At 43.0% G+C, this 27,608-nt stretch overlaps 3 protein-coding genes across 7 annotated transcripts in view; all 3 read right to left on the bottom strand.

The window, feature by feature from the left end:
• Positions 1-10,302, bottom strand: part of Non1 (nucleolar GTP-binding protein 1) — a 34,025-nt gene extending 23,723 nt beyond the window's left edge. The window contains exons 1-8 of the mRNA XM_070537311.1: positions 10,144-10,302; positions 9,829-9,999; positions 9,632-9,735; positions 8,869-8,952; positions 7,500-7,653; positions 3,033-3,275; positions 1,161-1,202; positions 1,005-1,070 (exon numbers count right to left, since the gene is read on the bottom strand). Coding sequence (XP_070393412.1) covers positions 1,005-1,070; positions 1,161-1,202; positions 3,033-3,275; positions 7,500-7,653; positions 8,869-8,952; positions 9,632-9,735; positions 9,829-9,999; positions 10,144-10,191 — 912 coding nt within the window. The 5' untranslated portion in view covers positions 10,192-10,302. The remainder of the gene's footprint in view (positions 1-1,004; positions 1,071-1,160; positions 1,203-3,032; positions 3,276-7,499; positions 7,654-8,868; positions 8,953-9,631; positions 9,736-9,828; positions 10,000-10,143) is intronic.
• Positions 10,303-11,840: 1,538 nt separating this feature from the next.
• On the bottom strand, positions 11,841-15,267 carry LOC139059205 (heat shock 70 kDa protein cognate 4). The gene is made up of 5 exons (XM_070537310.1): positions 15,107-15,267; positions 14,775-14,981; positions 13,690-14,326; positions 12,237-13,149; positions 11,841-12,130 (listed from the first exon to the last, which is right to left on the bottom strand). Exons 2-5 carry the CDS (start codon positions 14,977-14,979, stop codon positions 11,942-11,944), a joined length of 1,944 nt encoding a protein of 647 aa, XP_070393411.1. The 5' UTR covers positions 14,980-14,981; positions 15,107-15,267; the 3' UTR covers positions 11,841-11,941.
• Positions 15,268-16,111: 844 nt separating this feature from the next.
• Positions 16,112-27,608, bottom strand: part of LOC139059204 (PHD finger protein 14) — a 60,114-nt gene continuing 48,617 nt past the window's right edge. Inside the window, exons 20-22 of one of the 5 annotated variants that reach the window (XR_011514008.1) lie at positions 24,717-24,825; positions 19,273-19,339; positions 16,112-16,329 (exon numbers count right to left, since the gene is read on the bottom strand). Coding sequence is in view for 4 of the 5 variants with exons in the window: in XM_070537306.1 (XP_070393407.1) it covers positions 16,276-16,329; positions 19,273-19,404; positions 24,717-24,825 (295 nt within the window). In the remaining variant the exon portion in view is untranslated. Of the gene's footprint in view, positions 16,330-19,272; positions 19,405-24,716; positions 24,826-27,608 lie in introns of all 5 variants that reach the window. The other 4 variants (XM_070537306.1, XM_070537307.1, XM_070537309.1 and 1 more) reach the window with 4 other exon arrangements.

Here is a 27,608-nt window from a genome sequence, read left to right as displayed (position 1 = left end):
CTGTGAACGAGCGCCGAATATTTAGTGGACTCTGAGCACTCATGACGACTGAGGAAGCACGGAAGTAGCATGTGGCCGTCAGTCAAATTGAACGCACGAAGCTAAAGAGCTACAGGAAAAGAGAAACACGGTAGCGGTGTCTGCTCTTCCATGAACTATCGATACTCACCGCAAGCGCCACTGTTCTCAGGGTTCTGCCGCAAATGGAACAGCAGCACTTCCACGAACTATCGACACCCCCCCATCCCCAAGAGTGCTGGGTATGCTGCAAAACTAAAAAATGTTGAAAAACCCTTTCAAAAAGTGAACAAACATGCGGGATGGCAGAAAGCTACGAGTAGGGTCATAGAGCAAACATAAAATTGTGACTACGTTGTAGCTCCTTTGATATCTCGTTGGTCTCACTTTTTCTTGCGGTGCTATGTCTTGGTTTCGATTGTAAGTCGACCCCCCACTTCAGATTTTCAAATTTTTAAAAATAGGTTGACTTACAATCGTGTAAGTACGATACACATCATATATACCTATACTTTTGCATAAAATTTTCAAGGGTATTTTACAACTGCTCAATATAGACAATAATTAAATATATCTGGTATCGATTATGCATTACTTTGTTGCATAGAAACTTGCTACCGAAGGTTCCACTGCTGCTCCCCAATGTGAATTGTCAGCGCTGAAATGGACTACTTGGCGCAATCTCCACGTGACCTCCCTCTCAGTGAATTATACATCACACATGAAAGACGTAGACGTCACATGAAAGGTGCCATAGTTCAAAATAGGTGGTGCCACTCCAATTTTTAATTTTCATTCTTTTTTCGCTTACAAGGCTTATTTTTGCTCGTTACAAATGATGAAATAATTATTAAAGAAGCCTGATATTTCAATCTACCTCGGTTTAATATTTTCCTCTGGGGTCCTTCTAAAGATGCTCATTCACTACGCATTAGTGACAAGGTTGCCACTGAATCATCCGAGTCAAGCATGAGACATGCACATACCTTGCCTTCAGGGGAGAGGTCAGCAGGCCTGACGATGTCAACCTTGTTGACAACTACAAGAAATGGCTGGAAAGCAAGCAAAATAAGAGCTTACATCATGCATATGAAGAAAGGTGTAGCAAAAGTCAAAACCAAGGAATTAAAAGCTGTGTTTACCTTGTTTGCAAACAGTGGCTTGATGTTGAACAAAAGCTTCATCTGCAGCAAAAGCGAAAGACCACATTTTACGAGAGCATGACTCAACACTTAAATGACAAGGTGCAGATGAGAAACATATAATGTGAAAGGCACTTTACCTAAACATCAAATACAAAATGCATAATTTATGATTCTCAAATTATGATAATCCTCATCACCTCATCAAATATGTGAGCAGTACTGAATAAATATCTGCATACAGATCTCGGGTATGTTAACCAAGTGACCCTGCTAAAACTGCTGAACTTTACACATATCATTCCTTATTCTCTTCAAACATGCATACCACGTCAGATTTTCTATTTCGAGAAAGATTCACTACCAATGCCAGTGTTCCTACACAAAAATGCCTGCAGCTCCTTCCATAACTTCAAGATATATTGAAAATATATAACACATATAAGTATGTGCCGAATCTTTGCAAGCCATTACTGCATGCCCACTATCTCACCCCTTTCACCACTACTGGGCTCTCTTCACCTTATAACTACTGATTTGTCAAGTAAACACTTCACCACTCTTAATTTCTTTACTCCCTATTTGAATATCTGTGCTCCTCAAAAATTACATCCCCAAGTGTCAGTTTCCAATGCCACTTTCCATGCCAGCACCACACAATATTGACACATACGTAATTCACCTTTTTCTGGTGACTGTTCTTTATGGGTGAACAACTGTTACAATTTTATCACTCAACGCAAGACACGCCTTCATGTATCAAATGTCTTAAGCATTGCATAGCAGCAGCAATTCTGATGGAATGTACAATGAGCCATGTATAAATAGCCGACAAACATGGCCTGTAAACCAGATTTCGACGATTGATGACTGTTCCCACTGCAATGGTTGTGCTCGAGTGTTATACAGTTAAACTTCAGTACAGTAAAACCTCCTTAGACCGTATCCGCTTAAACAGTAGTTTCGGTTTTACCGGAGCTTTCATTGTGCCGTAAATGTTTTAGACTGTCTTTTCCACAGGCTGTATCACCACAACCCACTACTAAAGGATCACCTTATTACTCGCCCTTCATACATTTCATCCCGTTTCGATCACATGTTTAAAGTTGGTGTTCCATATTTTAGAACAAAGATGTGCCATGGTTCTTTTATTCCTATAACCAGTGCCGACTGGAACGACCTTCCTCCCTCCATCGCTGCCATTTCTGATGTTGGCAATTTCAAGACTGCTGTATTTTCTGCCGTTTTGTAATACCTATTATTGTATAATTATGTACTTTTTTTTCTCACTTACCACTCCTTTCTGTAATGCCTTCGGACCAGGAAAGTATCCGAAATAAATAAATAAATAATAAATACATTGGAGACAGGACATGAGGTCATGGGCACTTCCTGGTCTGATGACCATGTGCGTGAAATTTAGGTTTACAGGTGGTCAGATGACAACTACCAGGAACACCTACCAAGATTGTATGTACGCTTACTGGATGGACCATCATAAACATCAGAGCTGACGTCATGAAGTCAAGGTTGCACATGCGATAGCTGCACTTAATGAGAATGCACATCCAGCTGCGTGAAGAGCAAACATAAAATGCCTTAGTAGCCTTGACCATAACAAAATGTCAAGTAGGTATTATTTTAATGATGCAAAACAAAAGCAACATCCTCTAAACAAATTTTCCAAGGTGCTGTAAATTTTAAAACAATAAAACTTATTTTACTAATTAAATTAGTTTTTTGGGCTGACCAATTATTCCGACACATTAGTGGTATACTATTGTGTATGTCTGAAAAAATTGGTTGGCAACCGTACACGTAAGTTTTGCAGAACTGAAGAAACTCTGCAACATCAGTGACTCCGCACCCTACCTGCTCTTCAATGGTGTGTCCACACTGTTCTGAGAGGTCCATGAGGTACAGAACACATGCCCGTATGTGGGCGAGGGCTGTAATAGCCTGCATCTCAATGGTGTTGCGGTCTTCCAGTGAGTGATCCAAGATTCCCGGCGTGTCAATCACCTGCCAGCGGATGTACTTGTAGTCCGTGTGTCCCACATAGAGTGACTTTGTTGTGAATGCGTACGGCTGTACCTCCACATCAGCACGTGTGATCTGCCCAAATGAGAGAGACAGTCAGATCAAATCAGCTATCTGTACACCCAGACTGCGAGCAAGTGTTGCGACACTAGCAGTTTAAAGAAATAACAAATCTGGGGTATTACGTGCCAAAACCACAATATGATTATCAAGTACACCCAAGCGGGGGACCTAAGATTAACTTTTAATACTCAAGGTTCCTAATACCCCTGTCAAGCGGGCAAGTTAATTGCACTTACGGGGAGTGCACTTCGGGACCTTGAGTGACACTTTAGGCTACGCGGTGCTAAACAGCAAAACAGAGTGCACTCTTACTAAAAAAAAAAAAAAGCGACAGACTAAAACTATGTTTTTTGAAGATGTAGATTAAAATAAAAAAACTTCTAAAAACCAATTGCTTTAGTTGTATTACAAATAAAAAATGATTGTAATCTATATTTACTCAACAAAAAAACGAAAGTATTTTTATCATAAGAGTGTTGCAAGTCAAGGCTGGCCAAGACGAATGCCTAGCCAATCCAGAACAAGACGGTGGCGTGCGACAAGGTGGCATTTGATCCTGCTAGAACAGAATACCAGCGAGTTGTGCTTCGATTATATTGTTAAAAGCTGTCCAACAGCTAGAATGAACTTCTGTGTCCTTTTACTAGGCATTACATTTGGTACAGTAAAAACCTCTGGCGGCGAGGCTATGTACTCAACCAGCAAAGTGCGCTCCGTGAACGCACTCTGACCAGTGTGCACTCTTCTGCGAGTACATTCAGCTTGCGACATTTAGATTTGGGAAAGTGCACTTAAAACCGAGTGCGCTCTCCGTAAGTGTACTTAACTTGCCCGCTTGACAGGAGTATTAAAAAGCACAGCAGTGATTTTTCAATGCCAACGAATTTCAATGAAATTCGCTGGGCACATTGCTCTGTACACTTTCGTCGTGTCCTTAAATAAAGCATGTTTGAGAATTGAGCAGATTTGTTACAAATGAATTTTGACATTTACTTTGAACCACTTGCCTTGCCTGCTCCACAGCTACTGGCCATATTGCGTTATGATGTCAACGGTGGCATACACAAAGCATGCAGGAAATGAATGGCAGACGACAGCGTCAAGAAGCCAGTGATCGTGAGCCAGTGTTTGGTGTGAGATATTGCTGTCCTGAGAAGTTACGTTTTGTATGGAAAGGCAAGTGACTGGTGGCAAGTGGTATTGCGCTGTTGGCTGCACAAACTTCAACCCTCACCAGCTGCGCACATAATTTGAGCCAATGTTCACTGCGTTCAGCAGAGGTTAGGCTTATCACAGTCGCCAAGTTCATGCGGCTGTATTGCCGGTGGACCTGAGTGACTGACCTGATACTAACTAGAGTGAACTCATTACAGTGAAGAAAACTGCTTTTGTAGTTCATTTTTGACCGTATGGATTTGAAATAAACTAATTCCACATTTCTTACAGTGCACACACAAAAAGCAAGAAGCGACAACATGGTGCACTATCAACACAGGTATGTTGCCATTCTCAAAGGCTGCCAGTTGTGCTTGCCGGCACTTCCATAAATCAAATGTGACAACACACATGGGCGTACATTTTTACGTATTGTTATGACGACTCATTATTTATCTTCCAAGCAGCACCAGTTGCCTCTTATCCCAAATGAGCAACAAGCAGAGACCCCTTCGATAATGCAGTTTAAAACAGCCTCGTTCAGCTGCCAATGGTGTCAGTACTGGTATCAGCATTTCTGCTAGAAAGCAATGTCTTCTCTAAGTGAACAATCATACATTCGAAGTCTTAAGCATGTCTACATTATGGAATATGTGAATCGTGTGCGTGAAAAGAGTACAAAGAGTAAGTAGGCAGCATACGGTTTCCTGCTCGCTGCTTTTGAACAGGTCCGGTTGCTCATACCAGCGCAACTCGCGAGTGATGTGACAGTGCTTACATGCACAAAATCTTCGTGTTTTGACATTATTTGATATTAACGTAATAGTTTTGCGGAAACCCACTAGGTGGAGAGTAGTAATTACCGTATTTACTCGCAAAATGATCGCACTTTTCTGTCAGAAATATTGATGCAAAATTAGGGGTGCGATCATAATACGGGTTAAATTTCCCACGAAAAGAAAAGAATATTTTTTTTTCGTCCAGCGTTTGCTGCGGGACACCAAAACAAAAATGGCGGCCGGCAGAGCAAGCCGAACGCACCGAACGCGATGTTTTTTCTTCTCGTGAGTACATTACGTGCATTGAAACAGTTTCTTCCGTATCAGTAATGAATAATATCATTAATATCGGCAAGTTTGAGGCAATAATGTAGCCATGTCCACTTTGAGGGGACAGAAACAGATGGGCACGCTTAGCTGCCAGTGACATAGAAACACATGGCCGGCATGCTGCGGAAACTGCGGCATCTGTCTTCACTACTATCCTAGTATGGCACGTTTCCGCTAAGGGTGGGAGAATATCTTAGCTGTGTTACAAGCGTCGGCGTATAAATAGGGTACACTTTTAATGTATCAGTGTAAACGTGGCTACTATCGTTGCCGCTCGCAATTTGTTGCATGCCCACGAGTGCAGATGAGAAGAATCGAAAGGCGCCTTTTTTGTTGTTGTTGACCACAACCATTATAAAGTCTACACATAATAAAGGCAAGTTTGGTTGCAGCTTTTCTTTTTTAGTCATGGAAGTGCGGAAAGTGATGAAAGTAATGAAATGAGGCATCTACTTAAGCACGTTTGGTGCGTGCAGGTTTGTCTTGAAGAGTCGTTCGCGTAGCATTCGACAGATGGTTAGCGCGATCAATATTAGCTAGACTTGGCACACGACATATCGCTGCGGCAAGTTCGGGGTGCGATCATTACACGGGAAATAAAAAAAATAGAATTTTGACGACAAAATTCAGGGGTGTGATCACTATGCGAGTAAATACAGTAATTGAGAGAAAATGAGACATCTACCCAATTGTAGCAATTCCTACAAAGGAAGCCCATACAGGTTCCTTGAAAGAAAAGCCTTGCAGTTGAAGAAAAATTCGTCCTAGTCCGAGAGTCAGACCCAGGACCACCGCCTTTCCGGGGCAGCCGCTCTACCATCTGAGCTAACCAGGTAGCTAGCTAGCAGATGGCAGGGTGAAGTCGAATTTGTCAACAACTCGAAGCAAAGACAAGAGTTTGACATAATAGTTCTGCGGAAACCCGCAAAGAGAAGTAATTAATTAAGAGTGGCTGCCCCAGAAAGACGGTGGTCCCGGGTTTGAGTCCCGGACCACGACAAATTTTTCTTCAACTGTGAGGCTTTCCTTTCGAGGAACCTGTATGGGCTTCCTTTGTAGCAATTGCTACGATTGGGTGGATGACTAATTTTCTCTCAATTATTTGATATCATTGATTGTGCGACTGGCATTATATTTCAAGCGAACGATGAGTGGTCGCTGTACCATGCCGACGTAAACAAATGCGTCAGTTGGTGCTTAGGAGACTAGGGGGCGGTCTTTCAAGGAATTGTGCACTCTAATTCTACATACAAATGGGGAAAGCAACGCTCCACAACATCTTATAGGGAGTATGTGAAACACTTTCTTGCGGACAGGCATAACACTTAAAATAGCAAGCAGCATGTATCAGACCATTGGTTACAACTAATCTTGGTCTTCATGTTTCAGGCAATGTTTTGCACTGAGTGCTGGCTCTCGTGGTGGCAGGTGGAATGCAAATGTCGATTCATGGCTACTGGATTCATCAAAAGCGTATAGCTATCCCTGTTTGTCATCTCCGAAGAGCTGGTGCAGTTGACACTGCCACCTAAAGTCTGAAGACAATGTGACAATGGTCTGGCCCAGTCATAAATCGGCTAAGTATCTGCTCTTCACCGGTTTCGTTGTCAGTGCTGGTGGGACCAGCATGCCTTGTGCGCCTTCCCCGCTGGTGTGCTGCTCGTGACGTCACATGACGACGTTCACTCAGCTGCTCAGTGAGGTTCGTTTCATTTTTGCGCTTTCTGGGATATTTAAAATTATTTTCGAACTTGTGGAACAATTCTATTGTCAGACTCGTGACAAGGGGGAGTTGCCTTTAACATACACCCAAATCTATATAGACAAGTGTTCCTTGCATTTCTCGAGCTCAGCAGACCAATGCCATACCCACTAAGCTAAAATGGCAGGCAATGTCTAAGTAATAGTTTACTGCATAGGAAAGCCAGTCAAACTACTGACTGTTTGGTAGTAGTGCTAAATTAATCCTCACCTTGTTGATGAAGCTCGACTTGCCCACGTTGGGGAACCCACATATCAGCAATGTCCTGGTGTTGGGATCAATGGATGGCAGACGAGAAAGGTGCTGCCTGACCTGCTCCAGGTATTGCAGGCTCTGGCTTTGTCTCTTCATGATGGTTGCCATCCTACAGGAAACCAAGCACTTCACAGCCGTGCCTCACAAGAGCTAGAACTTGCATATATTGTAATTTCAGTGTGTAAATTTCAAGACTGGCTGGGCCACTGTCTTCAGTGAATTTTGGGTAGGGGTGTGCGAATAATGATTTTCGAAACCAAATCAAGTAGTGCCACAAGTTAATCAAACTACTTTTTGAGTAGTTTTTAAATAACGAAGAGCCATTATCACATTTAATATAAAATGATGTTCACATCCCAGTATTCTTACAGTTAGCAAGTTTCCATCATTACATAGTGTGTTATGAAGCATTGCTTATCTAAAGCACAAATGGAACATTAGGAGCAAAGAAGTAGTTTTCTTGCATGCCCAGGGCGCTGCTGATAGCGCAAATGATCGTTGTACAGCCTGTAAAGGACGACTAGATAAGTGATATAGCCTGCTTCACCGCATGCAAGTTTGCATGTTTTATGTCTAACTATGCCTGTGGGAAATTTACCATTCTTTTGCTCCAATCTTTTGTTTATTATTTGACAGTTGACATTTTGAAATATTCGAAAGATATTCACATTTACAAATAGTGTCTGCTAGATTCGAAGATATAGTTAAATAAAACACTATTCAATTAGTTATTCGAGAGTTAGAAATATTTGCACATCCCGAATTTATAAAGCAAAGATTGACCTTAGTTTTTTTTGTTGTTGTTGTTGTTAAAAGCAAATTCCCAAAAGTAAGTTCTGTACATTCTTTTTAAATGCTCCCCAATTTTCATTAGGAACATTTATATTTCTGTCCATATCTTGTATAGCTGATCAGGTCTATTTCAGACGTATGGCTGATGCACTGTAAGTCAGCTGCAATGTGGTGCTACGATCCCATTAATGTCAGTTTGTGGTTGTACAGCACTGCTTTAGCAGTTGTTTATATTACTTTCGAGCATGCTTTCGACTACATAAAGCATACTTCTCTTTCAGCGTCACGGCAGTAGATGTATAGAATTTATCATTTATGTGAAGTCAGCCATCACTGGCACCCAAGTGCACACTGTGCAAATTTTGATCACACAGGACAAGCTGCACATTGAAATGCAGGGCACCCAATTACAGCATCCCAATTTACACTTTCTTAGCAGCAATACTGTTTTAAATCGTCACCAGTCACCTAAACACACTAGTCATTCATAAGAGTCAGCCCTGCCTTTTTGCTCATACTACTGCATATTCACCTCCCAAGAGCAGCCCTCTTCAACTGCTTGCATCTGTAGAGGGAGTCGCCATACTTCAGCAACCGGACATAGTCCCTTGCAACGCTGCAAAAAAGCACACAATACAGTTCTGTCAGCAACCAAAAGTGTTGTTTGATAGATGACATCTCATAATATGCACCGAAGCACTGCAATACAACTGAGGACAGTGGACGAGCACAAAAAGTTGGACAATTTGGTATGGCGTTGACATTACACAAACACCGCATGATAAAAAGCAACGTTAAATAATCATGGGCAAACAGAGCAACGCAAACACGGACAAGAGCTAAGGAAATTTAAATAACTAAATAAATAAATAAATAAATAAATAAATAAATAAATAAATAAATAAATAAATAAATAAATAAATGACGGAATAGGGGCTCAATATATGGCTCCATCAACTTGTACAAATGTCAGTTTTGTTGAACAGTAACTCAGGCGGCGCGTGCGCTCGCTACCTACCAAAGGATTAGAACCAGACCCAGATCTGATTTGGCGACATTGAAAACAATATAATGTAAAATAATATAACGACTTTATAACAATGTTAACTCAACACATGAGCAGATTCACAAAATTACATCAGCACTTTGCAGTGCGGAACACAATCATGCATGTACGAAGGGACCCGACTTTATTCTGATCTGTGTGATTTTTTTCGCCCTTAGCTCGATAGGATAGACCTGCTTGCTACCATATACAAGCGACAAGTGAAAATCTACACAAGAGACAAACTTACTTGTCGATCAGATGAAGGGCTGTGTTTATTTGGCCTAGTGAAAGCTTGTAGTGATCCTTGTCATACAGGACATTCATCAAGTCAGCATAAAATGGATGAATATCCTACACAAAAAGGACGAAAATGAATTGCTCAACACGGACACAGTAAATAGCACCAGTGAGGGATAAACATAGATCACCTAGAAACACTCTTACATCGAGCTTCGGGAAGTCGGACAGCAGCTTGCTCAGGCGGTCATGAAAGTTCTGTTGCGTGAACTTCACCTTGCGCATGTAGAACTGTCGGATCCGAGATATCTTGTAGTGCCGATGAACTACAGTGGGAGTTTTCCTTTGAGTCTTTGACAGAGTTATGTCTATAAAGTCCTGGGGGGAAAAGATTGAACCATGACGAAAGTTAATACGAAGGCCTACCGCTGCACAACTTCAGGCAGAAAACGGGCTAAGAAGGCCCAAGACAACGCAGCCAGCGAAATAAGAAGAGAGAGAGGTGAGAAGTCGTTTACTTACTTTAGCAGTTGGGACCACTTCTATCTTTTTGAAGTTATACTGTGCCATTTTGTCAAAAATATGGGGTCCACGTGCAGTACACACCACACTTCGTCAACACCCCAAATGAAAAGAAAACAAATGCAAAAAGCAAAATGACGTCATGCACGACGTCATAACAATGATGCCGATGACTGTCTGCTGCTATGCCCTGCTGCATGGAGGAAAGCATCTCCGTGCTCTGACATTCAAGTACAACATCTCTCGAGCAAATGACAAATAATCTGCTCATTAATAACATTTTGTGAATATTTAAAAATTTTATATGTAATTCTACTTAGCGTGTCACCTCTTTTTTTTTTTTTTCTGTGCAGTACTTGCATCATGTTCCGCCGATTTAACGATGTACAGCCAATATACCAGCGTTTTTAGATCTCTAAAGATCTAAAAACGTTGGCCAGTACCGCGATGAAAGATGAGCGTAGATGTGCAAGTAGATGCGGAAAGTCCTTTGCTGTGCTGTGAAACATTGTTCGAGTGAAGTTCAACACTCGTGGACGCTTTTCGCTGCGGTATCCTTGAGTTGTGACGTGCTGGATTTATTAAAATTACTTCACGTGTGATGAGCGCAGGGAGGTGCCCAAAATAAATTCGTAGTTTTGTGCGTGTGCAGCGTGCCAGTCGTGGTGGCTTCGCAGTTACCACTCATGTAGGTTGCAAAGTAGCTGTGTATCTGAGCTGCGTTCGTACTGGCGTGGCCTTTCTAGGGCACCTGGCTTGCCACTGACGCCAGATAGATGCAGTCATGGCTTACACAAGGCTATCAGTGCACGCATGATAAGGGCCTGATTCAGAGCTTGCTTCCATGCCGTATGATCGCAGCTTTTTGAGTTTTTTTTTTTTTATGCGCATGCCCATGTAGCGATTAACCTGAACAGTATTCAACAATTTGGGGGGATTAGAGCGTACTTGCGCAATGATGTGCTTTTGATCAGTGTCGATAAATAAACACGCGTGGCTTTCAGAGAATAAAATTTAGTTCGAAGTTAGCGCTCGTCCCATCTGGTGTTCCTTTCCTCTGTACCAGTTTTTTCTGCTTCAAATAAAATATGCAGCCTCACTATCTCGCCCAAATTTTAGCTCTTGGACGAGAACACGGCTGCAACAAATATCTGAATTCTGGCTCAGCCGTGCAGCCTGGTAACGCGCAGTTCGAACAGGCACGTTTGTCACCAATTCATACCACTTTGCCTAGGCGATAAAATAGCTGTCGACGCCTGCGATTTACATTATCGATTCTATTCATGATGTAGGCGGCACAGACAACGAAAAAAAAATCAATTTGGCTTCACAAGTGCCTTAAGATAACGTTTTGCATAAAATTGCGCAGCCCTACGCTAAAATGGCCGTACAATCTAGGTCGTCCGCGCACCCTCCTGTTCCCGATTCGCAACAGCTCAATGTAGACAACTGCTCTGCACAGGCGGCTTCACTTGTTCATCGCAATTTCTAGACGCTACCCATTCACCAATCCTTCGGTTCCATGCCGCAGCGGCAGTCAGCCGCTTTAAAAACAGCCGCTCACTGCCACGACACTTAATTGTTGGAACAAAAGAAATGAACTTTAAACATTGTTCTACATCTTTATTAACAAACATTATGTACACATGCACTTATGCATCCTTTATATAAACGCGCATGGAATGCCTAACAAAAAGGCCAGTTAACACAAAAGCTTTTATTGGTCAAATGAACACTGAAAAGTAAAAGGACTCTTGTGGACATGTACAATTTCAATGAACAGTTTTTTTTTTTTAACTTAGTCGACCTCCTCAATCGTTGGCCCACTTCCGGCACCTCCACCAGGCGCTGCACCGGCACCAGCAGCTCCTGCACCTGGGAAGCCACCAGCAGGCATGCCGCCTGCTTGGTACAACTTTGTGATGACAGGGTTGCAGATCTGCTCTAACTCCTTCTGCCGGTGCTCGTATTCTTCCTTTTCGGCCAACTGAAAATAACCATGGCGTTCATGAAGGCATGCCAACACCCTATGATCACAAGGAACTGGACCATTTTACATACACATTTCCATATATGAGAGAAAATCGACTTACTTGGTTGGAGTCGAGCCATTTGATGGTCTCCTGCACCTTGTCCAGTATCTTCTGACGGTCTTCATCGGATATCTTATCCTTCAGCTTCTCATCCTCAACTGTGGACTTCACATTGAAGGAGTAGCTTTCCAGGGCATTCTTGGCAGAAATCCTAGTCTTCTGCTTGTCATCCTCGTCCTTGTATTTCTCAGCATCCTTGACCATCCTCTCAATCTCCTCCTTCGACAGGCGACCTTTATCATTCGTGATGGTGATTTTGTTCTCCTTACCAGTGCTCTTGTCCACAGCAGACACGTTGAGGATGCCGTTGGCATCAATGTCAAAAGTGACCTCGATCTGTGGCACACCGCGAGGTGCAGGAGGAATGCCAGTGAGCTCAAACTTGCCAAGCAAGTTGTTGTCTTTCGTCATGGCCCGTTCACCCTCAAACACTTGGATGAGCACACCAGGCTGGTTGTCGGAGTAGGTTGTGAAGGTCTGTGTCTGGCGAGTGGGAATGGTTGTGTTGCGCTTAATGAGAACAGTCATGACTCCACCGGCTGTCTCGATACCAAGCGACAGAGGTGTGACGTCCAGCAGCAGCAGATCCTGGACTTGCTCAGATTTGTCACCAATGAGAATAGCAGCCTGGACAGCAGCACCGTATGCAACTGCCTCATCAGGATTGATGGACTTGTTCAACTCTTTGCCATTAAAGAAGTCCTGCAAGAGTTTCTGGATCTTGGGAATACGTGTTGAGCCGCCAACAAGGACGATGTCATGAACCTGAGACTTGTCGAGCTTGGCATCACGCAGAGCCTTTTCCACGGGCTCCAGGGTGCTACGGAAGAGGTCAGCGTTCAGCTCCTCAAAGCGGGCACGAGTGATGGTGGAGTAGAAGTCCACGCCCTCAAACAGGGAGTCGATCTCAATGCTGCAAAAAAAAAAAAAAAAAAGAAGAAAAGGTTAGCACAATTAGCCGAGCAGAAAGATGCCATGAGTTGGGGCTAAATGCAAAAAGTGGACAAGCAGCAAATGGCAAATGCTGGTTCATTAAAGCAAGGATCTATGGCCTACTACAACTTCAGAGTTGAAAATCCTTCTTAACATGTGAAACAGCAGAAGACTCCAAATAACTGCCGACAGCTCCCAGGTGCAGTGAAGCTTTTCCATAACAGCAACGTGCTACGGTTTCAATATGAACTGGAGTGCAAAATATGTATTTGCACTTGCAATGAAAGTGCAACAGTTGCAATTTTCCTTCTTTCTGCCCTCCCTCAATGGCTGACATGACTTAAGCCTCCGTATCGCCAGTATCAGCCACTCGGCGACGGGTGATAAGAGATGCGATTGCTTGATGATGCGACACCAAGTTGAAGGTGGGTCAAGCAACAACTGTACTCTGGCCGCAGCATAGTGCCATGGAACAATACTTCACATATGCGCCGCGTTACATGCGAAACAAAACACGAACCTCGCCTGAGTGCTCGAAGACAGCGTTCTCTTGGCCCTCTCGCAGGCAGTCCTGAGTCGACGTAGGGCCCTCTTGTTCACCGTGAGGTCTTTCTTGTGCTTGCGCTTGAACTCCTGGACGAAGTGGTTCACCATGCGGTTGTCGAAGTCCTCGCCGCCCAAGTGGGTGTCACCGGCCGTGGACTTGACTTCGAAGATGCCGTCCTCGATGGTAAGAATGGACACATCAAACGTGCCGCCGCCCAAGTCGAAGATGAGCACGTTGCGCTCGCCCGTGCCCTTCTTATCAAGGCCGTAGGCGATGGCGGCCGCGGTGGGCTCGTTGATGATTCGGAGGACGTTCAGGCCGGCAATGGTGCCAGCGTCCTTCGTGGCCTGCCGCTGCGAGTCGTTGAAGTAGGCAGGTACAGTGACCACCGCGTTCGTGACGGTCTTGCCCAGGTAGGCCTCGGCGATTTCTTTCATCTTGATCAGGACCATAGACGAGATCTCTTCGGGGAAGAAGGACTTGGTCTCGCCCTTGTACTCGACCTGGATCTTTGGTTTGCCGCCATCGCTGATGACCTCGAATGGCCAATGCTTCATGTCACTCTGGACATTAGGGTCGTCAAAGCGTCGCCCGATCAGACGTTTGGCGTCTGCAAAGAACGGCCTTCCATTAGTCATCACAACAGCGACGCGAAACTAGGAGAGGCTAACACGCAACGTTTACAAGAACGCGACATGGGTAAGAATTCTAAACGAACGCAACACCACGTAACAGAAATAAAAATGCGCAAAAAGAAAAGCAACAGCTTGTTTGGAGGCCGACTGGCAAGATGGTTATGCAAGAACCATGCTGCTAATTTTCCACCATATTATGTAGCACACCTTGAACAGCTCTGAATGCAAAATGAGGCATAAAGGCTTGCCACGAGGTGTGCACGAAAGAGGCGCCGGCACCGCGGCACTTCCCGCCACGCTAAGCCTATCTGCTCATTTCACCGGTACTGCATGGTAGTCAGCATACCGCCAAAAACCAGGGCCAGCTCAAGTGTAACTGAACGAATGATTTTTGACAGTTCAATCACAGTGAAAGACACTCACCAAACACCGTATTGTTGGGGTTCATAGCCACTTGGTTCTTCGCCGCGTCTCCAATGAGTCGCTCAGTGTCCGTGAACGCGACATAGCTCGGCGTGGTACGATTTCCTTGGTCGTTGGCGATGATTTCGACCTTCCCATGCTGGAAGACTCCAACGCAGGAATAGGTCGTTCCAAGATCAATACCAATAGCGGGCACCTTCGCCATGCCTGCAACGATGGGCGACACAAGGGAACGAAATTGTTAAGGGCGTTTCCAAGCTCACCTTCGCTGTGCAAGGCGAAAACGGGCGCTAAACTTCCCCGCAGTCACGATAACAACGTCGATTACCCACCTGTGTCCCAAATCCGCACTCAAGAATAAATATATGTACAACTGTGCTCGACGGACAAACACGCTATCTGTTCGGCACGAGCAATTCTCACTACACAAAAAAGGCGACCAGTCAGTTTTATGCGGCTGGGATATGACGTCACGTAGAATCTTCTAGACGGCGCCCTCTCGACCAATCGTAGCTTGCCGTGTCTCCGGCCGCATGGTGGGGGAAATATTCTTCCTTGCCCGTTTTGCCATAGTGGACCCACCAGGGACACAAAAATTACACCCACGTGACCAAGTGCTTTTTCTCCAGCCCGTGCTCCAGCCGTTCCAAATAACACATTTAGAAGTGGCGCTGCAGTCGTCGTTGTCGAGAGCCGAATTGACTCACTAAATGTACGTGCTACATGATAGCGTTCGTTGCGCTTCTCGAAACGGCAGGAACGTTCCAGAAGCAGCCGTGCGGCGTTGTTTGAGCGTTTTATTATTTTTTCCCCGCGGGATCTGCCCCAAGGCCGCTCACCGTATCGTCAGAAAGAGACGAGTGTATGCGAAGGAAAGGTGCAACTCAATTAAAGGCAGTTTTAAGCACCGTTTCGTACGCAGAAAGCATATTTGCTCTTCTACCGGCCGGCGTAAAGTGCAACGCGTCAGTTTTTTTTTTTTCGTTTTTTGTGTAGCGTTCGGTTAGTTCGTTCAGCGTTGTGGCTTGTCCTGGCGTCGTTTCGTGCACGGCCTGCGAGGTTTAATCAGTTTCACAGAAAACGAGGAACTGCTTTTAATTTCTTGTATGGGCGCGTACGCATTCCTACTTGCCTTACATAGTACATCGCGCTACCGCCGTCAACTTGGAGGGGGCGGGGACGCGTTTACAACCACGTGGCTAGCAGCTACGAGTGGCTGTTCCCCTGCAACCAAAGGCTGGACCTGCTATTTCTGTAACGGCGAAACCGAGCCATCTATGACGTGAGCGATTACGAGTGCAACCGACGGGCTCGTTTACGCGCTCGACGCAAAAGAATTTCTTTTTTTTTTTTACACTTCGTATACTGTTTTATTCACGCTTGTCAGAAACACCTTTTGACAACGGTACAAAATGAGGGATGGTGACGCGGTCTGAGTCATGGCAGCAACTTGATGTCAGCAGTGATCGCAGAAAATGCTGCGATGGAAGAAGGAATGACGCTAATATCCAAAGTGACTGGCCAGTATTCTTCTTTTTCTCGAGTCCTCTTCATCCTGCGAGAATACAATAGGAGCATGCTTCACTATGACGAAACAAATAAACAGCACTGAGCCCATTCACCTTGTCAGCTGCATTTTATCCCAGGAAAGTAAGTTTATAGCTTTAACGAGCACATAAAGCTATAAAGTGCACCCAAAGGAACTAACACTAAACTGCATTAATTCAAGCATATCACACATACTCTCTTGCTAGTACTCTTGCTAATATGCCATTTTTTATACATTCAGAACACCTACATATAGCTCGTCCTGGTGGGCAAGTATTTTTCCCTTTGGCAAGCCTATCTTTGCCCTAGGTATCAGAAAGGCACCTTTGGGTGCTTGCATTGAGGCAAAGTAATTTTCACTGAGTCAGGTTTTTCATAGTAATATTTTTAGCCCACGAGCCAATCACTAGGTGAACTGCATCAGGCTTGTGTACAGCATAAACTGGGAGGCAAAAACCTGGAGAAGCTGCTGTGCATAATTCATTTGTTGTTTCATATATTTATCATTCTTAGTTGCACAAATACTGCAGGTTTTTACACATGCACATAAGCCTCGTAAACCTGGCTATGAAAAAAATAAAGCATTTCTTTTGCTGCTGAAGTATCTAGGCTACAATACCATATCAATTATGCGCTGTGTGCCCACTCTACAAAAGAATTCTGTTATCTTTTGAGTTCACAGCTAAAAAAACTAACATGGACAGGCATATCTCTACATGGCCCTGTGCAAGTCATTAGCAGCATTGTCTTGAAATTTTGATTGCTTCTTCAATCATGGTTGGCTAAGACTGACTGCTGAGACAATGAAACTTATAAACTGACATTTTCTGACATATGAGAAGACGGTAGTGATGTTGTGGGCTGTTCTGGCTATGACAGACATGGTGCAAGTAGGTAAAAAAAAATCAAAGGGCATGTCTTTTCTTAAGACTGTGGAAGTGTTTATTGTTGTTAGGACATTTATTAAAATAATAATAAAGGGTTTCCACCCTCAGGAAGTGGATTGATCAGGTCAGGAGGAAGTGTTTAATCATATATGTGAAACAAAGTGTCATGAAATTTTACTGTATATATGCTGACATGTGAGTTGCAGTCACCCATATTTATGATTTTGACAAACTGGTGTAGCAAGGGCATTCTGTAAACTGCATATTTTAAGGCATTTAAAGAGGAATGAAAAAGTATGTCTACAGTGCCCTGATGTATACCAATGATTTGTGAATAGCACATTAGCAAAATTCAGATGAATTATTTAACAAGTTCATGTAAAGTGCAAACTAATACATCAGATTTGTATTCTTTATGCACTCTGAGATGCAGTTTACAGAATTGAAATATGGTTTTGTTGAGGGTGCACAGAGTTGAAGCATAAATTTCTCCAATATTTCAACCAAAATATATGGGTATAAACACTAAATATACTTCCATTAGTCACTAAAACTTAATGCAGCACAAAATAGAGATATCAATTTAAGCTAGATTAATTGATTACACTTCCAAATGCCAAACAGGTCCGCTCTAGCATCAGTGGAAGTTTGACGAGCCAGAAAAAACTTAAAATGATGCACAGGCAGTGACACCACCTTATTCCTACACCAGCTATTCATAACGTCAGGGACTGTGACATTTGCCCTGGCCTACTTGTTTGTCAACGGACACAGTTTACATTGCATATGAAATTAAGCAAGGACTCAGCCTGGCAACACTCAGCAACTAAAAAAATGGCCTAATGCTAATACTCCAGTCACACGGGGCACTTCTGATTACGATTGGGCCAGATTGAGTTGACATTTCTCAACTACAATAGACTCCCTCCTACAGCTTGTGCAAAAAAAGTGAATTGTGATTGAGAATTTCGATCCCAATCAAGCTCGAGTGCAATCGAAAGTGCCCTTTGTGAAAGGGATTATTAGACACCTGCAACATTACAAATGTCACAGGCATGGTAGTTTGGGCAGGGAATGCAAAGATGAACATTTGGCCTCGATTTTGTTCCATTCACAATCATACTCAAGCTGTCTATTAATGAAACGTAAATTATGATTAGAAGGAATACTGCCACTAACCTAAACAGATTCGTTTTTTTTCTCTTTTGGGTCCCTTTTGACCTGTAATACCCTACATATCATAGCAAGACTGACACTTACAAATTTCAATTTAAGCATGCGAGACTTAACACATAGCCTACACTAGTGCTTCTGATAAACTGCAGTGAGCTTTCAGTAGTAGAAAGTTCAGCAAACCAATTACTTTACTAATTAGGTTCCATTTTGGATAACATTTCATTCTTTCTTCTTTTTTACAAGTGCTCTCACTATGGCTAGAAATACAGGTGATTGAGTTGTAATTTTCCTTGATTTGAAAATGTTAGGGCATTACAGGGTTAAACTTTCCTGTCAAATGTAAACACTGTCATTCCAATTGGTTCAGCAATTATCCCACGAGAGCATTTCAATTGTGCGTATAAGTTGAATATGGGAGAGATGGTCCCATGGTAAAGCTGCTTCTTGAAACTAATGGAGGAGTCAAATAAATCCATAATAAGATGACTGATACAATAGGTAACCAGGCGTGCAATCTTACAACGATTTGGAAGGCAAACCAATCCATATGCTCATGTGATTGGTCAGAACCATTCTTTCATCAGCAAAAGTGTGATCCCAACCAATCATGCGAGGGAAAACAAACAGTTTGCTTTCCGAATTGTTGCAAGATCACACCCAGCAGTCGGTTATAGTACCAACATGACAGATGCTGAGGGAGAGCAATCACATTCAGGTGCATCGCGCAAATGGCGAGATATGAAAATTTGCAGATGCAGGATTGGGAGTGGATGGCACTGGGCGGGGTGATTGGAGGGCAATGAGAAAGGCCTCTTGTCCTGCTGCGATTTAAGTTTGAGCTGACGATGATGATGATGAAGAAGAAGCATTATTTGATGTTCACGTACAATTAAAGTAGCGTTGACGCTTACTGTGTTCTTGCAGCGCTTAAAGGTGCATGCGTCGCTGCTCCTACTGCAAGGGAAAGGTGCGTTGGCAAGAGAGTAAACAAAAGGCATCAGTTCCAAGCTCACACATTCCTGTTAGTGAAAAAAAAAAAAAAATGTGCAAAGGCGTGAGAGCAACACACACACAGGGTGCATATGAGGAAACAGTGAAGTTAAAAACACAAGATCGAATTGCACAAGTGGTGCTTTTTGTCAAAGAATGCAGAAATACTGTGCAACCTTATCTTTACAATTTAAGTTTGAACTGTGTGCGTCAACAGGACAAGTTTACATACAGGCAGCACATAAGACAGCATACGGTGGTTAGTGACAAGTGACATAACGGAATATTCCATCGTTTATCAGGAATGGCTACTGATTTTACAGGAAGTGACACCCAGGATGTAACAAATTTTAAAAAATACATCATGGTTCTTTATTTGCTTCTTGCTTGCCCTCTCCCAGATTCATTAATAACCAGTGCAACCATGGAGATGAACTTTGGCTACCATTTGTGAAAGAAGTGCATAGTTAAAGTAAGGAAAAATTCAGATAAAATTCCTAACATCAGGCAGATTTCTCTGCAGTGGTTTTGGTTATGTTTGTGTTGCCTCAATCACTGGCTGCAACGTCTACTGCATATTAGTATAAACAGGGCACTTATGTTGTTTTCAGGCTTTACTCATGAATAAATATATTTTTTTCTAGATGCCACTGCACAATTAAAATTTTTTCAAGATTATCTTTATCAATTAAACTGAAAAACACAGATCACTGATCTTTTGTATGAGATGCTGTACCTCCTTTTCCCTGAGCAAGTAACAAAAAGGTTGCTCCAACAAAGTTCACCCTTGTCTCAAGCGCTGTTCTTTCTTGCTAATTTTTGTTCACATACATCTCCATTTAAATTGCTTGCATTTTGAGGTCTGAGCTAAATCTGACAAGCTTCTTCCGCACGTTATTCAACCTGGAGAATAAACCATAAATGTGTGTGAGGTGCGTGCACTCCCACAGGGTAAGCAAGTCGCAATGCCATCACGCGAACAGGAACTCGTGAAACAGCTACCATTTCAATTTATTTCGAAGTGTGCTCACATTTGAAGCTGTCATTTAAAAAGGTTATTTATAATCATGCAGTCAACAGCCGACACTTTTCCGAAATGTGCTCAGAACAACTTACAACTTCCACGCCTTAAATTAATATTCCTATCTGTAAAAGACATCTAGGCTGCTGCGCCATTCCATTGGAAGCGTGTAATTTAGTGGAACCATAACTTTTCACCAATTACACGATACTGTTTGTATGGTTGAAATGAACGGGGCTCATTCAGCCAGTCATAGGGAGCATGCAGCAAGACGATGGTGCACTGTGGAGACGACTCACATCACAGCTGCAGCAGACAGTGGCAAACTATTGCCGCAGTTGCATCCTAAAGAGTACAAAACCTTGAGATTCTTATTACTGTAGTCACGCACCAATGACTGAGAGCAAGACTGTTGGCGCCATGCTTTATATTTAGCTAGAGCCTACTCTACGGTGTCCGAGTGCTTTGAAATCAGATTTTTCACTTAAACAGTTAGGGATGGGTTTAGACATGGCGATTTCTCGCAGGCCTAATCAACTGCATTTCTGTTTCTTCTATTAAATATGTTAAGTTCTGACACTGATCTAAAATACATTACTGTAAACACACACACACACAAATATAGTTAATTCAATGTATGTTTGTGCACCCACATGCTAAATATAGGTACTTTGGGCTGCAGCGCCGAGATTGTGGCAGGAAAAGTTAATTGCTTAAATAAATGCCACGAGAACTTTTCAGAAACATTAGAATGCAAAGTTGGTGAACAAATAAGCTTGTAATTTGTAACCTCCTTCTACTTCATGTTACTTGCATGCTGCAAATGTCTTGAAAAGTACCTCGACTGTGAGAAAATCACCGAGTAAACAGTTACGGCAAACTGATATTCTTTGCAAAAATTTGGCGTCGTAAGTTATCACTCACAGTGTGTGTGTGTTATGCCGGCTTGTCATCTGCTACAGCTCTATCACTACAGTGTACTATCATATACAGGTGGTTCCATTATACGCAGGTGCATTTGGTTAAAACGTGAACGAAATGACAGCTACAGTTTACAAATTGAAAAAAAAAAAGTACAGCTACATAGGCCTTCTCAACACTGGCATACTCATTCCTTTGTTGTATACTTGACATGGGCCCTGCGCCTAGTAGCAGGCACACCATAAGCGAGAACAGTAAAAAACTGCTGGCAGCAACAACAACTGTTAAATTTTGCTTGTTTAGTAGATATGCCCATGTTAATATCAATGCTATGCACAGTGGGTCCCACGAACACTGCAATATGCACACCCGCTTTGGTAGCCTGTTTCAATGCTGTGCTGATTTGCACTAGCTACATTATAGCTTCGCTTTATTTAGTGTTACCATTTCAAATTTATGCAAGCTCTTATTTGTCTAGAACTTACATCTATTACAACCTGATCACAAGCATCTACTGCAGTGAAGCAGTAGATGCTGCCCACAGATGGAAACGCGTTATATTGTACCCAATTTTAGTTTATTGTTTGCAGCTCTTGAGGCCTGTGCCATGTCAACATGGTGTGCCCATTAATTGGAACCACAGTGTGCACTAGACAATGCATTGTTTGTGAAGGCAGCGAGTATGGCCTCTGATATTGGGTGGTATGCAGTAGCACAGAACATGATGCTGGAATGGCTGTTGGTGGCATTGACGTAGCACACCGCAGCACCCTTTCTAAGTGCTGCATGCTCCCAAGTGGACTTCTGCTGCAAGTTGCAGCAGAAGTCCGCTTTTTTTAAATTCCGAGATTATGGAACTATCCATAGCTGACTTCCAAGGGAGAAGTCAGATTTCGACCACTGATATTTTATGTGTTCTCGAGCTCGGTAAAGTGCTCCGAAGGTCACATATCCTTGGTGTCAACGATAGGTTAGTGTTGTATGCTCAAGCAGTGCATTCCTCTTTAGGTATCTTCATATACAGTGATGGAGGCTCCCTGCAGCAGCCTAGTGTTGCCAAGGAACATTATGTGTTAGTCCTGTTAACATGCAAAACAATCAGCTTGAAAGAGGTGCAAAATGTTAAGAGTTTGGGTGCATGCCTATGTTGTTCACATGCAGCAAGCAACAGATTGGGTTCATTAGAGAGTTTTTACCAGCAGTGGTAGTTTTAGCGTTACCATTTTATCGGAGTACAAGGAGACATGAGCAGCAGCGCTGTGGGCAATGTAGCGGTGACACCATGTTGGAACGAGAACGTACTGCTGGGATGTTCTTACATTGTGTGACAGAACTTGGCCACAAAAAGCATTGGGAAGTTAGCATCACTGCAATGATCTTTACGCTAGCAGGCGAAATGTGCACAGCAACATAATGCAATACAGTTTGGTCGAGCACGGCACCACAACATGTTGCCACAGTGCACTGCTATTTGTGGCTCCGTGCTTGCACTATTCCATTGAAATGTATACGCACAGGCAGAAACTTCCTAGAGGGTTCGTATAGTACATTTGACCCAATATTCAAGTCTAATTCCAATATTCAAGGCTAATTCAAGGATGCCAAAGGGCAAAATTAAAGGAGGGGGAAACAAACCACGTTTGTACACATATGCAGAAAAATAATGAAATCTGCTTTTTAGCTGTAATTTTTATAGCTAAGCAGCTGCTCAGTTGGACACATGCTTCAAGCTCATCAGGTTGCTTTTCTGACTTCCTCATTTTGCTGATGTCAATCGTTTTCTGGCATAATGGTTAGTAGTGTCTAACTTAAGCCAAAAATACTCGTGTTAATGCCAAATGGCAGAAACTTGCTTTTCGCCAGGCATTTCTATAGCCTAGAGCATGAAAATGGAGCCTTGGTGTCTGGGGTGTGAACCAACTAGCAAAACAGCAAAATGGTGGCAGGGCTTCTTTGCTTGATCTGGCTTTGTGTAGCTCCATCATGGAAATGATGATTTAAACAAAGCTGTTATTGGTGGCCATGGACACAGCATAATGAGATGTTTGGTCGGCTGCATCGTTTTGCAACCGTCTCAAGAGAAAATAACCTGAGATTGTTTCTTGATAGACAGTATCCATGGCATAGGCCCTATGTGGAGTTTGTTACTTTGAATGTTCAGAAGTCACACCCAACCCATGCATTCAAGGAATTCAAGGACGATACTCATTTTTAACGAGCTATAAAGGCCCCTGAATCCTTTTTTTCCAAACTCAAGGGTTTTGAAGGCTTTCAAGGAATTGTCCGAACCCTGTTCCTATTTCCTAACAGAAAAGCTTGTATGTCCAATGTATGCAGCTATTATTAAAGCGATCACAGCAAGGAGATGCAAGAAGCAAACATGTTCCCGCTACATTGACATAGAAAGCTGTTGAACTGAAGGTATGCTCCTGCTTTTATTCGCAGGACAGTGCCTGTTGCCCTCAGCTCCTGGCCCTATATCTTCAGTTTCCTATGAATGCTGCGAATTACAAGAAGACAAAAATGTAATAAGACATAAAGCTATGTTTCATAGCTCATTTAACACAATTCTTTCAATTATGCCACACTTATTTGCGTGCTCACTGACCGATACAGTGAGAATGTAGGTGCAGATGTCACTTGAACCAAAGGCAAAGGTCAAAAGAATACACCAAGAATAGAACTGGAGAACTGGAACAAAATAATCCATGGTGCCGGGCAGATCCACATTAGAGATGGTATTATGCAAATCATGCAAAGAAAGAAAAAGCAAGTAAATTCCTGCCAAGAAACCATTCACAAGGATGTGCTGGGGCGAGTCTTTGATGCCCACAGAAAAATGCCATTGCACAAAAGAACCCAATCACACAAGCCCCACAATGGCACAAGAACAGCATCACCAAACAAAAATTGTTGTCCACATGTAGCAGAAGAATACAAAGCAAAACCTACAAGGATTCCGTAAAAAGCTGACCCACATGAATTTCTCAAAAATGTTTTGTTCAACACTTCATTTTGAATAACGATTTACCTAGTTAGCCTTGTGCCACAAGCTAGCCCCCTTTCTAAATCAGTCAGCAGAGCCACTGCCCTGATCTGCGATAAATTGCAACAAAATTTTTCGTCTATTAAAAGCTTGCATACATTTTTATGAAGCCCTTCTCTCTACACAATTCTGCTACAGGCAAGTGGATGACAATTTTTTTTTTCTTCAGTGTTTAACAAGGGCACCTCCTCCACATTGTGGCTTTCTGAAAAATTAATTTCGTTAGGAAACGATTCACATCTTTTGATCCAGCGTAGGTGTTCCAAACCAGTCCTTACTGCAACAAAGGGCAGTTCAGAATGGTGCTGAAAAAGAAATCCAGCAGCATTCGCCACTGCCTGCATGAAACTTACTGAAGAGTTGCACTCTTCACAGTTCCAGGTGTAGCCTCGCTGCTTCGGGCTCTTCCGCACCGGTGGATACAGGCAGAGGAAGTGGTAGCCTTTCTTGCACTCATCACAGCTGCATCAAACGAAAACAGAAAAACAAAAAACAAATAGAAAAAAGATTTTGAAGTTTGCTTACTTGTCTACCTGGCTGCCCTAATAACTTCTGTAGTGAGACAGTTTTTATAGTGGCAACACTAAATAAAGGGGTTGCAATCAGAGGTGGGTGAACAATAACATTTTTGAATATGAATAATAAGCATCAAATATTGAATCAAAAAGTCAAACGTAGACACATATGCTTACAGCACGAATATCAATTTCACTATAGTATGTATGCCTGTACTTACTAGTGCAAGACAGACGACCAACAATCTGTGACAGAGGATCACCTCTAACAACAATATTACTAATTGTCATTAAAAGAAAAACTGTGTGAAATTGCCTCTTGACAACTTTAAAGTATGGTTGCAAACAAGCTTTCCAAGCAAGACGGCTGCTGTGTGACAACTTTCCAAGAACGCTGAATAAGTGGCAGCCGAAAAGAGAGAAGTTGTAGAAAAAGAAAAACTGCTGGGACTTGTGCACCGTAGACACACGTAAAATGGCCCATTGCAAACAAAACATCGTAGGTTGTAGCGTGAAAGATAAAACTGCTACACAACTAGACTGCCAAAAACAGTGACAGACTACAAGCAAAAACCACAGGTTGACATGTAGGTTTCCACTGCGAAACCAAAAACAATGCTTGCATTATCCATCTTGTTTCTGTCTTGCTTTGAGAATTTTTGTTGTCTCACTTCTGATAATTTTTTACACTTTGTTTAGCAGATAAAGAACAGTAACCAGACTTTAACATTCAGTTGTTGCGAAGTAATTGGTTAGTTTCGACTATTCGAAAATACCAAATACAGTAAAAGCCCTACTATAGCGTGGACCCGCATATAGCCGGAGGTGTAATTTGGGGACAGCAAAAATGGGGGAAAAAAAAGTTTTCACCTGCATATAGTCCAAAGAAACCGGTCACTGGAAACATTCATTTTCATTTCACTTTACTTTTTAGTCATCGTCTATTGCATTTCACTATTTAGTGATCGTCATCCATTGCACTTCACTATTTAGTCATTGCCGTTCGCTGAACTTTGCTCCGAGAGTCCCTTGTTGGAGATATCCTTCCATAGAAACTAATCTTCAGTGCCACCAAGTGCATTCGATATTTCTTGAACGCAACACAGACGGGCTCCTCAGGAATGCAGGCCCAAGCGTCGGCGATCCACAAGCACAGCATCGCTGGAGGGACCCATTTCAGTCGTTTGCCAGGAGTCACTTCAGGCTCTGCCGACTTCATCCATTCCATACATCAGCACTTCATGCAGTCTTTGAATGGCTTATTTATGCACACATCAACTGGGTGCAACTCCCGGGATGACGAGCTTAGTGCCGGAATCGCGCAGCAGTCGCTTCAGTGAGTCAGTCAGGTGACGGCGAAAAGCGTCCACAAAAAGTAGTGACAGGAGCCCCAGAAATGCCCTGGGCCACTGACACAATACAGACTTTATCCAATCAAGCACCACTGCTTCATTCATCCACCCTTTTCCTTGACAGCGGACAATATGCCTTGGAAACTTGCCTTCTTTCAGCAGAGTTTTCTGCTTGAACATCACGTAGGGTGGTAGCTTGCAACCGTCTTCTGTGCAGGACAACATGACCCGTGTCTTCTCATTTCTACTTGACCTCACGGAAACATGCCTGGAGCCTTTCTGCTGCACCACTAGTATTGAGGGAATGTCAAGATATACTGTCATTTGATAAGCTTTGCCAACCTGGCCCAGCTGAAAGTTGATTGACTTTCGCAGTGAAATCATGTGACACTGAAAGGCCATGAGCAGCTCTTCATAGCTTTCTGGCAACTTATGCAATATTGACGTGCGCCAACATAAAGAAAATCCAACGTGGCACACAAAACAAGACACCCAGTGTTTACTTGCCCTGAAGTCTGTCTCTGGAATGCCTTTTTCTCTAGCACTCTCTCATGCCTTTGCTTCTTGCAGCAGTTCCATGTTGACAGCAAGGTGCTCAGCCCGTTGGTCTTGAATGATGTATGTCAGATGCAGTTCAACTTCAGGAAAAACTGCATTCTTTGGCCCCCAGAAACAATTTCTCCGGCTGCTGCACACAAAGAGGGCTTCCTTTCGCTTCCTCCAACTGTGAATGCTCTGCTCACTCACACAGAACTGCCGCCCTACAGTACAGTTGTCGATGGTTTCAGCAGCTAAGATCACTTTTCTTATAAAAGTAGCCAAATACTGCTTTCGCGGACCTGACATCTTGCAAAGTGTGGCTGTTGCGAAGTCAACATGGTCGTTGCAAAGTCAGTGTAGCTACAATGGCAACTGATGAACACATAAGAACCTGAAGATAGCGTTGAGCAATACCAAAACCTGAACTGTGAATTTGGGCTGAAGATTGTTGGAATCAGCATATAGTGTGGGGCAGCAGTTCCATGTTGACAGCAAGGTGCTCAGCCCGTTGGTCTTGAATGATGTGTGTCAGATGCAGTTCAACTTCAGGAAAAACTGCATTCTTTGGCCCCCAGAAACAATTTCTCTGGCTGCTGCACACAAAGAGGGCTTCCTTTCGCTTCCTCCAACTGTGAATGCTCTGCTCACTCACACAGAACTGCCGCCCTACAGTACAGTTGTCGATGGTTTCAGCAGCTAAGATCACTTTTCTTATAAAAGTAGCCAAATACTGCTTTCGCGGACCTGACATCTTGCAAAGTGTGGCTGTTGCGAAGTCAACATGGTCGTTGCAAAGTCAGTGTAGCTACAATGGCAACTGATGAACACATAAGAACCT

Source organism: Dermacentor albipictus, chromosome 4 (genome assembly GCF_038994185.2).
Source record: "Dermacentor albipictus isolate Rhodes 1998 colony chromosome 4, USDA_Dalb.pri_finalv2, whole genome shotgun sequence".
Taxonomy (NCBI): Eukaryota; Metazoa; Arthropoda; class Arachnida; order Ixodida; family Ixodidae; genus Dermacentor; species Dermacentor albipictus.
This window is presented reverse-complemented; position numbering and strand designations above follow the sequence as displayed.